Source organism: Microtus ochrogaster, unplaced genomic scaffold, assembly GCF_000317375.1.
Source record: "Microtus ochrogaster isolate Prairie Vole_2 unplaced genomic scaffold, MicOch1.0 UNK73, whole genome shotgun sequence".
In the NCBI taxonomy this organism is placed as follows: domain Eukaryota; kingdom Metazoa; phylum Chordata; class Mammalia; order Rodentia; family Cricetidae; genus Microtus; species Microtus ochrogaster.
The window spans coordinates 1051776-1064858 of NW_004949171.1; the positions used below are offsets into that span (position 1 = coordinate 1051776).

The 13083-nt window shown below is 37.4% G+C and overlaps 1 protein-coding gene across 1 annotated transcript; it reads left to right on the plus strand.

Annotated features, from left to right (window-relative positions):
* Positions 1–7192: 7192 nt before the first annotated feature.
* Positions 7193–8152, plus strand: LOC101978891 (olfactory receptor 52N4-like). Its single transcript, XM_005370185.2, has one exon. The coding sequence runs from the start codon at positions 7193–7195 to the stop codon at positions 8150–8152; it is 960 nt and encodes a 319-aa protein (XP_005370242.1).
* Positions 8153–13083: the final 4931 nt, after the last annotated feature.

Here is a 13083-nt window from a genome sequence, read left to right on the forward strand (position 1 = left end):
CCCCTATCCTACCTTCCTGTATCCCAATCATCCCGTTGCCCCAAGTTCTCCCCCTCCAACCCTTCTCACTTTTTTCTCCCCATTTCCCCTTACAAATAAGTCTTAAAAGACATTTTCTCTACATGATTTTTATTTTTTCTAACAAAATAAAAGAAACTATATAAGAAAATAAAATTATTTGTGTTTTAATATTGTGTCATTGAAGCTTCTACTAAGATCTATAATTTATGTTTATTAAACTGAATAGTAGAGTAGGGCAGATGACAGATGGATCACATATGTGCATTGACTGGAAAAAGATAATTTATGCATCCTATAACAAGGTTGATTTTTATCTCCCTTGAAATACATTTACATTTTCACAGACTTATAAAAATATGTAACTTTATTTATATCTTTAAAGAAATATAAAATTAAAATCTACTATTGATTTAATATTGCAATTCTCACCATTGACATTATTACCACAAGATTTAGCATCTAATTATTTATAATTTCATATGTATGCATACTCTTAAGTTTTTGATAAAACTTTGACAGTGCTTTCATATTCACCCACAACTTCACTGTACCAAATCCAGAACCCATGTTGTCTTTTTTTTTAATAGTTCTTAGCCTGACTTGGGAAATACTGACAGTTCAATGGTATAAATGTAATACAGACAAGTAAAATGAATAACTAAGATAACGTACAGATGTGCAGCTATCTGTGGTGGAAACATTCTATATTAATTGCCTTCAGCTTCTTCCTGCTCCATTTGTATTGCTTTTTCCTTCACTTGCCTTATTTTTCTAACTGAGACTTCAAGTAATCATGCTGAATAGAAAGAGGGCGAGCAGAAACATTCTTGTCTTGTTCCTGACTTTGGTGGAAATGCTTTGAGCTTTTATCCATTTAGCAAGTTGTTCCTTGTGGGTTAGTTGTGTGTTGTCTTTATGAAATTGAGCTATGTCCCTGTATTCCTAGATTTTCTAGGGATTTTATTATTAAGGGGTGATGGATTTTGCCAGAGACCTTTTCTGGATATAATGAAACAATTACGTGGTTTCTGTTTTTCAGTCTATTTTACGGGGCAGATTTCATTTACTGATTTATGTATGTTTATACATTCCTGCACTTCTAAGATAAAGGTGACTTGATCTTGAAGGATGATCTTTTTGACAGTTTTTTTTTTAAAACAAATCAGTTTTCAGGTGTTTTACGGAGAATTTTTGCCTCCATGTTAATGAGAGATACTATTTACCAGAATGTCTAACAAGGAAGGAACCACAACTTTGTAATCAATGCTACAATATCTACTTTTTATAAAATAGCTTCTGTTCATTTTTTTCCCTCTTACTTGTACATGTCAATAAAGTAACGGGCCCTTTATTTATGATCCATCCACGCTTTCACCTCCTCCCATGATAATGCTTCTCACACCAATGTTTCTTTCCTAATGTTCTTAAATATTCCTTTGGGATATATAACACAGATTTTCTTTTAAAGACTGAGTACAGTAGTGGTTATCAAGGTGTTTAGAAGCCAAGGGCCATACATCTGCCTGTACTAGAGGACAGTGACTTTTCCTGTTCAACAAGACCCTGAACGTTGGAACCACATTGTCTTGATCTCGGTGATTGGCTGCACAGAAACTAGGTATTGAAGGGCACACAATGGTGGTAGGAGGTTGGGGCAGGACAGTTTTTAAGGCATCATGATACAGTGAAAAGAGGCTTCAGTTGCCTACGAATAGGTTATGTTCTCCTCAGAAATAATTTTGATTCCACTCACTATCTTGATGGTAGAAGTGTTAGGGAGAATATGGGCTCTTAATTCCCAGATCCACAATTCAGTTAAATTTCCATGCTGATTACAAGTATTTATATACTTATCCTAAGCATTTAGAATTGATTGGTTCTGCTGCAATGAAAGTCTTGTATAAATCACTCAAGGAGAAATGGTAGAAAGAAAGAAAACTGAAGAATTGCCTTTGATCAGTCAGAGTGCTGCTATGTCTGACCTGACTTCCTTGTTTCTTAAAAGAGCATAGCTTTTCGTTTTATTGACAGAAGACTCATTTATGATGCTTAATCCTTTCTGATGACACTAGGGGAGTCTGCTTTCATATGAAGATACAACTGTAGATATTAAAGATGCTTACTGAGGAAGTGCATTATTGCCTATATTATGTAACAGAGAATAAACATTGTGTGATATTTGAATTACAGTTTGATTTTGTTTTAAGGTAGGGTCTTGATCTGTAACTCAGGTTGGTCTGGAGCTCACTGTGACTCATTGAACTCATGGCAATCCCCCTGCCTTGGCTTCCTATGTATTACAAGTGTGAGCCACCACATCTGGAGAGAGTACTACCTTGTAAGTGATTATATCCATGTATTAATGTTACTGTTTCAATATATCTGTCCATACTCAAAACAGCATGAGGAAATTCTTTATAAGAAAAATTAAATTGTGATATACTGGAATTTATTTTGGTAAATGTATTTTGTGGTCATTAAGTATTACTTTGACCTTTACAGTTCTCTTGCTTAATTTGGCAAGTGTGCTCAGAATGAGATTTAAAGTTGTACCAATTTACTCTTGGTAATTAAAACTATAGTAAAAATATGCATAATAGCTTGGTAGAGGCTATGAAAATACTCCTTAGAAAACAGCACACATATCAGAAATACATTTTATATCTTTGGTTTGTGAATCTCTATGCTTTTCCTAATTTCAGGATTGGCTTCTATTGTAGTTTTTACACAGAGTATAGCTGGACTAGTTACAGACATTAAGAAACAATGAGTTATGATATTCTCTATGCAACAACTTGTGACTACATATGTTCATGGAAATGAGTTTAATCTTTGTTTTCTGGCAATCAATTATATATGTGTGTATCCTAGGTGCGTGTATATACAGGCATATGCACACACACATACATAATACTTACAGTTTTTATTTCTTTAATAATATCTGTTAAGGTATTCTAAAACTATATGCAACTGTGGAGCACACATTTACAGGTCTGACAAAAAGACATATGGCATTTTGGTTTACATGGAAATACATATTTTATATTGTTGATTGATACTGTTCTTTTGATAAAACTACAAATCTAAAGCCTTTTTAGCCTTCTTATTGTTTGTTTCAAAACAATAAATTAATGATAAAATATAAATTTTAGATGCAACAAAGACCTGATTATGTGATTTAAGTGACTTCTCCATTTAGAAATCTGTGTGCTGTCAAGGTGAGGAGGAATATTGTTAAGAATTTTAACCAAACCTAGAGATGAGTCAGTGCAATGTATTAGCTGGCATTGTGCTACACCAACCACATTCTGCTTATTGGTCTAGCTTTTTCTTGTTTTAATTTCTATTTTACCTGAAGTTAACATAACTTGGGGTATAGCTTCGGTATTATAATATGTTTCTCGTTTATCAATATTTTAAAGATAATTTTAATTCTTATGCACCTTCTTTATATTGTTAAAAAACTAACTGAAATATGATCACTTTGTAGTACTAATTAAATAATTTATTCTGAAAGGAAACATTACAAATAATTTTTTCCCATTTGTTGGTAATTTTTCTTTTTTCTCTAATTGTTATGAGCTTTGGAAAAAATACTACATTTCTGCTTATTTATGAGGTAGGAATTATATTTTTTTATGGTGACTCGTTTTGTGTTTCACATACAACAGTGTTAGATTTAAGTTTAATGATGTCATGTTCAAAATAGTTATTAATCTGGCCTCCTATTCACGTATATGTTTAGATCTAATAGGTGTCACGTAACTTGCTGTATACTGGAAACAGAAAAAAGTAAAGAACATGTGATATAATAAAGACTTTTAAATTTATAAGCAACCCTAAAAATATATGAAGATTTTATATAACCACAGTTAATATTTCAAACTGAGGTTAATCACTTTAATGCTTTATTAACTAATACTTAACTAATATTAGGTCAGGAACTGTGTGTTACCTAAGACAGAGCTGACTGCTTGTAAGTAGGTAAAGTTTGAGGAGGGTTGCATAGTGGCAACAGCACCTAAAAGGAAAGACTTTGCAAACATACCAATGTGACATGTGTAGACAGTATGCATCAACCAGAAGGAATCCTCTGCCCTGCTCCACTAGACAAGATCATAATCACACCCAGATATAAGAACAAGAAACTTGCCTTGTTTTTTCCAAAAATTTTCTTTGGATTTATAATATTCTAAGAATGTATATTTTGAAGAACACTATTGTGAACATGTACATAGGACACCACTGACTCTCACAAAGGCTGGTCTGTGCCCTCAGTGCAAAACAAGGAAGTGGGGAGAAAAAGCCAGTAATAAACCATCAAATACCAAGTCATCCACGAACCCAATGCCAAGCAACCACTGTGGTGACTGGACGTTTATTCTGAGAAATATTACAAGCAAATAGAGATCAGCTGCAACCAAAGGCAAATAAGAGATGAGGCATTTGACAAACTGGAGGGTTTGACATCCTCTGGTCCCTCCACTGTTCCAATAACATGAGCATCCAGTTTAGCACATGCTCCTGTGGGATTATGATTAGTGAGATCCTCTTAGGAAAACATACATGAAAAGTGTAATTAAGGAAGTCTTCAGTGGAGTAAGGTTCTCATGTAAGAACCCCTAGCAAATAACACATGTTCATGAGATTCCCTTATACAGGGAGTTTCTAGATTTCTACAGCCTCTGAAACATACACCCATCATCAAAGTATAATCATAGGTATAAAGTAATCAATAAATCATCTGATATTAGGAAGATTTGATACGTAATATAGAAGAAAAAGGTCATAAAAATAAATAAAACCAACTTGTGAACAATAAGAAATCTGCGAAGCACACACACATTCTACAACAGCATGATGGCCAGTTTTGTAATTGTGATGAGACAGAATCTTTTGGCAGTCAAATATTTGGGCATTTCTGTGAGGGAGCTTCCAGACAGGAAATACCTACTATGATGTGGGTGATAGCATTCCATGTCCTGGAGCTCCAGAATAAATACAAGAAAACAAGCTGAACACGCATGGTCATCATTCTGTGATTTCTGACTGCAAAAGCAATGTGATTTGCTGTCTCAAATGCCTACTGCCATGCCTTCCCTGCCATGACAGACTGCATATTTATTGTCAGATTCACAGAACTGGTGGGTTAAGTTTTGCCATTAATGCTTGAAGAAGCCTCATCTATACACGACTACTATTTACTCAGTTAAAAACGGCAGGATACAAAAAATATTGCTGAAATGATAGTGAGGATCAAGTCTGTAAACACATATAAAGATCTCAGTACAGTACCTGCTACATAGTAACATAAATATGATCCACTATTAAAAATAAAAAAAGAGAATGAATTCCAAATGTATCTGTTTTATTATGGTGAGATGATAACAAACAAACTTTTTCTTAAGAAAATATGAAATTGAGACAGGCATCATGGAGCATGTCTGTAATTCTGTCATTTAGAGGCCAAAGATAGGAAGATCAGGAGTTCAAGGTCATTCTCAGCTTCATAGTAAATTTGAAACCAGCCTGAGATATATGAGACCTGGTATTAAAAAAAAAAAAAGCAAAAAAACCCTTCACAAAGTAATCAAATGGCAATGATTCTAGTTGTGAACATTTACGTTAAGATATAGCACTAACAGTGAAAAAGAACAAAACAGTCTATTGCCTTTGCTCATGGTTATCCTGAACCTGATGGTAAGACCCTATTGCTGAAAACTCCTCAATCCGAGCTCACAGACATGGCGAAATAAAGCTGGTGATGACCTCGAATTGCTCCTCTGCCAGAATGTGCTACACAGAAGGGCTGGTAGAGGAGAAAGTCATCAAAAGTCTTTTCCTGTGAATCCTGACAGTATGGTCATGACTGACTTGGCAATTTTGGTATCCTAAATGTTATAGGGGTAATCCATGGATTTCTGATTGGTTTTAGGACTCTCTCCAAGGGATAGAAGTCATGCTTGGTACTGTAAACTTATCTGTGAGTCCACAAATGGGTATATCATAGGCATTAGTGGAGATCTTACTACCTTTTTTTTTTTTTTGGAGTGTGAAACAGATATAGCCTCAAACTGTCTTTGAAGTACATATCTGAATACCAATAGATTAGTGCAGCTCCCAAGTCTCACTTAGAAAGTTTGCTTAAGCAGTGAACAGCAATTAATACAGAGACAAGTGGTCAGAGGGCAGAGAATGAGAAACTGCGGTGTGTGCAGCCCTAAAGGGGACATCTGTATTATAGTCATTCCCCTCATGGCTTGGAGAATATTGTGGATATGGGACAGAAACATTGTTAGAGCCATACTGGGGATAGTTGTTCTTCTAGAAATTACAAGGTCATGGCCTTCATGAACTCAAAGTATCTTGCACTCGATCAAGGAAGTCAAAATTTCAGCATAGATAATAAAGTCTCACCCCTACATGAGGAGCTTTCATAGATAAAAGACTACCAGAGTAGGAAGACTGAGTGTTCTTTAGGCAAGTGGCCTTGTTGCTTGGCCATACTCCAGTGGATAATGCTACCCCATTCACTTACAGGAATTACTGACAACACTCAGTGGTTGTGAAAGTGGATAATGCTACCCCAACACTCAGTGGTTGTGAAAGTGGATAATGCTACCCCATTCACTTACAGGAATTACTGACAACACTCAGTGGTTGTGAAAGCATCCAAGCTGAGAGTAGCGGTGGCAAGAAAATTCCGAGAGGACTAATGGAGGAGCAGAGCATAGATATGACTAAAATACATTTTATGTGTGTGTGTAAAATTCTCAGCACATTAAAAGTTCATAACTATAAATTTTTATCCTCCTTTCTTATTTTAAAATAATGATGATAAAATAAGACACTTAGTGATTGTTAAAAACATGTGTGCAGAATTAATGGACAAATAAATGAGTTGACAAACAACAATTTACTAGCTTAGGATGTATATTTTGTCTGGGAATTGAATCCAAAAGCTATGGCATGCTCCACTAGTGAGCTATATTCTTGGTTTTAAATTTTTTATTTATTTAATTAGCTGTTTGGTAATAAACGACTACTTAACAAATAAAGAAGAGAGATGAGGATTTATCTTTCTCATTTGTCCTAATCTTGGAAGGTTAGACTGTCAAACAATTAAAAATCCAGACTTCATTAGTCTTTTGAAGAAGATTCCAACCTCATCATGCTACTGCTGAATCAAACAGAGATGACCCCAGCCTCATTGATTCTGAACGGGATCCCAGGCCTGGAAGACATGCATGTCTGGATTTCCTTCCCATTCTGTTCCATGTATGCAGTAGCTGTTGTGGGGAACTGTGGCCTCCTCTACCTCATCTTCTTTGAGGCCTCCCTTCACAGGTCCATGTATTACTTCTTGGCTATGTTGTCCTTTACCGACCTTGTCATGTGCACTGCTTCAATCCCGAAAACTCTCTGTATCTTCTGGTTCTACCTTAAGGAAATCAGTTTTACTGACTGCCTGGTCCAGATGTTCTTCATTCACACTTTCACAGGGATGGAGTCTGGGGTACTTATGCTGATGGCTCTGGACCGCTATGTAGCAATTTGCTATCCTCTTCGCTATTCTACCATCCTCACCAACCCTGTCATTGCAAAAGCTGGGCTTGCTACTTTCTTGAGAGCAGTGGTGCTCATCATTCCTTTGATTTTTATCACAAAGCAACTTCCCTACTGCAGAGGCAATATAATAAACCATACATACTGTGACCAGTTATCTGTAGCCAAAGTCTCCTGTGGGAATATCAAGGTCAATATTGTCTATGGTTTGATGATAGCCCTCTTGATTGGGGGCTTTGACATCCTGTGTATCACACTTTCTTACACCATGATCCTGAGGGCAGTGGTCAGCCTGTCCTCAGCAGACGCTCGGCAGAAGGCCTTCAGCACCTGCACTGCCCACATCTGTGCCATCGTTTTCTCCTATGGTCCAGCCTTCTTTTGTTTCTTTTTAAACCGATTTGGGGGCAACACCATCCATCCATCTTGCCTCATCATTGTGGCTAATATTTACCTGCTTTTGCCTCCCACTATGAACCCTGTTGTCTATGGAGTGAAAACCAAGCAGATACGAGACTGTGTTGTAAGGATTCTTTCGGGGTCTAAGGATGAAAAACATAGTTGACAGAAAAAAAGAATAAAAAGGGAAGGGAGGTCAAGAAAACACGGGATGATCTGGTTTAAATGTGAAACCCATGTGCTCTTGTGTTGAATTTTTGGTCCACAGCTGGTTGTACTATTTGGGAATGTTTGGAACTCTCAAAGTAGGGCCTCACTGGAGGAAGTAGGTCACTGGGAAGCCACCCTGAACCGTTATACTTTGTACCCCTGTCTCTGTGTTTTCTAACTGTCACAAAGTGAAGAATTTCAACTGTCACATTCTCCTGCCACAGTGATGTTCTGCTTAAATACTGGGCCTAGCCACCAGGAAAAGAACCCTCTGAAATCATGAGAAAAATTAACTGTCCCTCACTTAAATTCTTCTCTCAGGTGTTGTGGTCACAACAACAAGAGTGCAACCTAGGAGCCAAGAAAAGAAATAGGAAGAAATATTTTTGTCAACTGTGTAGTCAAAGTGGAGAGATGCCTTTCCTAGAGATCATTGTGACCATGACAAGAAGGGCACTGAGTTGATTTTCAGATGTCAATGTCACTGTTTTTCCTCCTTCCCTCCCTCACCACTTTGATCCTCAGTACAAATTTCCAAGGACAAATACTAGAAGTAGAAAGAAATCAATGTTACCATAAAGAAATTTATTAAAAGAAATGACAAGGTAGGGGGAGGTCATGCCCCAGATACAGTTGGTCTTGCTGTGGAATCGTGGTCAGAATGCCCCATGGAAGCCAGTTGGTTGCACTCTTCTGAGAAATGTGTGTATCACCACTCCAGTCTCTCACACATGACATTATCTTACTGATGGAGAAGACGGAAAACCGCCAGGTCATTAGTGTAAAACATGAGCCTTTGTTTCCAGTTGCAAGACATTTACAAAGGTGTGCTGTGAACATTAGAAAAAAATAAGACATGTGTGTGTACTGATAAGATTAGAAAAAAAGAAATGGCAGTTATTTAGTCTATACAGGCAAGAAACAAACTAAGATAAAACAATTGAGACACAGAGTGTAAATTTAAAAAAGTTAAAACCTGGCAGAAGTAAAGGAAATGCATTCTACCAGACTCTGCAGAAAGTCAGGTGGGAAAGTGGAGTAAAACCTGTCAAAAGAGATGGACAACCTCCTCAAATCTCTAGTCAAATAGAAAACATTGAAAACACAGTGTGAAAAATTTAGACTCCATTCCAGAAGGATTGGAATGATCTGGAGAGCTGCCCTGTTCTCCAGGTAGTGAGTGCAGTCACACTTAAGACCAAACAGGAAGTTTGTATTATATCTGTCAGTAACTGACTCATTTTAAAAGGGAAGAGAGGGAGAGAAAGCTGCATGCAGCAACAGCAGAGTGAGGAAAGACAGTGAGAGCATTTTCTTCATTTGTTTTCTCGTGGAACAGTGAGACACTATTTTAAACAGTCCCTTACTGAGTTCAGTGGCTCAGTGGTCCAGAAACCTTGGTGACCTGTGATCTGAGGGGATCATAGCAGGTGTGGCAGGATTATGTGCAGAAACGTGCCCAGCAGATTACCTGTAGAACAGTGACGTAGCTTTGTATCAGAACCTGGAAGGACTCAGAGAGGCAGGAAACAATGTCTGAAGAGAAAAATGGACACAGGGTCCAACGCCTTCTCAACATCAGGAAGGACCAAGGAGGAACAGGGCCAGCATTAGCAACCAGGCATCTGCAGGACTTCACCGAACATGTGACCTGACCTACAAAACCCCTCCGTACTCATGGGACCAGCATCTGTGATTTAACTTCAGCCTTGCAAAGCACCATTCAAGGGTGTGAGCATGTGTCTCAGGAAGGAATGAGAGAGGCTTCACCAGGCAGTCAAAGGAGACTGCATCCAGACACCGCACACCCACTCCATTTCCTTCCCTTTGTGTTTGGCTTCCCTTTGACATCTAATGTCAGTTTAGAAGGCCAGATCTCTCCTGCTCTGTTCCTGTTTTCTCTTTTTCCTCTGTTTTCTCCTTTTCTATTTATATTTTCATAGGCTTCACAAAGAACAAAGGCCAACCTGGCTTGTGGGCTCTCTGGTCTCAGCCATCTGAAATGGAGTTAAGCCTAGTTGGTTGTATTTCCATGTTTATTTCTGTGCATTCTACCTTGATCCCAGACTATTTAGTGCCTCCTCTCCCAGTCCCCACTCACCTCTGTTGTTCTACTTTCTATCCACTTTCCCTCTTCTAATTTCTCTGTCAATCCAATATTAATCTCTAATCTCACACTACTTATTTCATTTTTTTTTTTACTTTTCACTCATGCCCATAGTAACTAGTACCTGAATGTAAACCATACTATCAGTGTTACTTTATTTCCTAAAATTATTGGCATTTAAGGAGTGGTTACATATCATCTGTCACTATATCTTCTTAGTGGTACACATACTGACAGTGATCATTGTTTCAGACAGTATACTACTTTAAGAAGAATAAGTCTGGTTTTATGAATACCAGACTAGCAATGAAGATGACATCTCAAACCTAGTACAACCTATTTCCTCTTAAACATTACAAGCTCTTCCACTTAAAGAATACAGCTTTAAATCCAACCAATATCTTGCACATGTCCTGATGCAACAACACAAGAAACAAGAAAAATCAAGGCAGTAGGCCCTTCTCCATAAACTACTGGTCTTACAGTGATGTCCTGTAACAAGACAGAATTTAGATGAAATCTACAAAATTCAAAACAGTAATTAGGAGTATATTTAAAGAAATCAGAGAGAAGATGAATGAACCCATGGATGAATTCCAAGAGAAACACATACAACAGCATGTAGAAGCAGAATTCAATAAACAGAAATACTGAAAATAAGTTAGTAAAAAGTTCTAGGAAAAATATTACAAATTGTATGGGTCAAGGGAAGGCAGAATATCAGGCCTTAAAACAGTGTAGAGTGTGATGTTTAATATTAATCATCACCTGACAGAATCAATGAAGAGATGAGTCTCTGAAGACATCTCATTGGGATTGTCAGGACTAAGCTAACTGGAGTAGGAAGACACAGCACTCCATGGGTTGACATCCTGAATTTCATTAAAAGAGAAAACTAGCTGGGAATAGGTGTCCATCTCTCTTGTCTTCCTGATTGTCTGTGTCATGTGATAAGCTGCCTCACACTGCAGGTGTTATGTCTTCCCTGCCTCAGTGAACAGTAAACTGAATTAAACACTTCCTTCCTTAAACTGATATTGTCTAGTATTTATTTTTCTACAGGTTTAAGGAATTTATATTCACAAGCCCTCTCTACTGTTAGGGACCAGCCTTGATAAAAAATACCACTTGCCAGGGTAGAAACATGGGAATTAGAAATATTTGCAAAAAGTGCAAAGATGTGAAAATAATAAAACAGAGAACAGAAAAGTACTAGGAGGGAGTTTCCGTGAATACTGAAATCACCCACATTTAATTTCTAATTGCTTAAAATATCCCAATCCCAAGAGGTAGACGTAAGAAAAAAGACTGTATTAACAGATGGGAGGAAATGAACAGACCAGTTGAAGGTCATGGGCTGCTAATGGTAACTTGCCCACTGGGGCGTGGCCTCTTATACTTTATATGCTAATGCAGGGTGTGCTTCAGGCCTCTTTTTCTGCCTCTCTCTCTGTTCCAGTTGCAGATTTCGATTTCTGATCTCCATTCCAGCAGAGGACTCTGATTTGTGAGTTTACCCTTATATAAATAACCATCTGTTTCTCAATTCTGAGCTAGTGTGGGATTTCTTTTAAATGACCATCTTAATTTGGCACCCACGTGGAATCTGACTCCATGCCTACCGGGTGGATGTCCTAATGGCCTGGCCAGTCCACGATCCAGACAGTCTCCCAATCCTGCCCACTTGGCTTGATTTTTACCTAAGAATTTTTTTTTTTAGAATCCCCACCACAGCGGAGTTTACTGCATGTGGCAGCTTGAAAATTTTCCAAGCACACCACGCACGCATGACTGCTGCATTCCCCTGGGTGGTTCCTTGCTGCTTGGCAACTTGTGCAGCTTCTGGTTTCTGCGCCCTGCTCCTGAGTTCTGGTTTTCTTGCTCCATATATGGAATTGATTTAATGGCTTTTAATTTATCAAGCAAAGCAAATTTCTCAGTATTTAACCAGTATTAAGGGAGAAAACTAAAGTGGCTAAGAAACTAAAGCAGCACAGGACCATTCCTGTCGCCACCAGTTGCATTGCTTCTAGTTGCATCTCTGCAATCACAACATCTGCTGAACAATAAAGATTGTAGTTTACTGGATCACCTAACAGTTAATTAATAAATCATTATGGCATCTTTGTTAATAATGCAACTTTCAGTAACTTTTTTTGCTAATACTATGGATTGCATTATGCAAGGCTTATATGACTATGGTGATACTTCAATTTATTGGGTATTAGATTTCAGCTTTCTTCTCCATATTTTATCATTAAGAAGCAATATGGCACTTTTAAAAATGAAACAGTCTCTACAGATTAATAATGAACAGCTAGTTGACAGGATTAATACCATCAAAATCAAAAGTTGCCTGGAAAAGTTAATATTATTACAGACAAAATTGAATCTATATCTAAGGGTACTAAGAAGATATCTGAAAGAATTTATACTGTTGAATTTGATAATCAAAATTTGTGAAAAAGCTATGATAAATTAGCAGAAAAACTGTCTCTCCAGGATGGCAATCTGCACACTATTCAAGTAATGTCCAATAAAATGTTATCTTTAAAGGAGAAACTTCAGAACTTGGAATCACATGTGCAGAATGAGGACCAGAGGTCAGGTGACTCAATGAAATCATTAGAAATATATACAGGCCAGGAGATTCAGGCTTTACAAAAGAAAATAATAAAAAAATTGGAAATAATTGAGAAAATTATTGGAGCTGATGAACAGGGTAAGAAGGCACAAGGACAGGATTTAACATCGCCAGTAGCTGTCAGAGATGACTTACC

Bases quoted from the DNA above. Each gene is read 5' to 3' on its own strand.
- LOC101978891 (XM_005370185.2), top strand. From the start codon at position 7,193: ATGCTACTGCTGAATCAAACAGAGATGACCCCAGCCTCATTGATTCTG.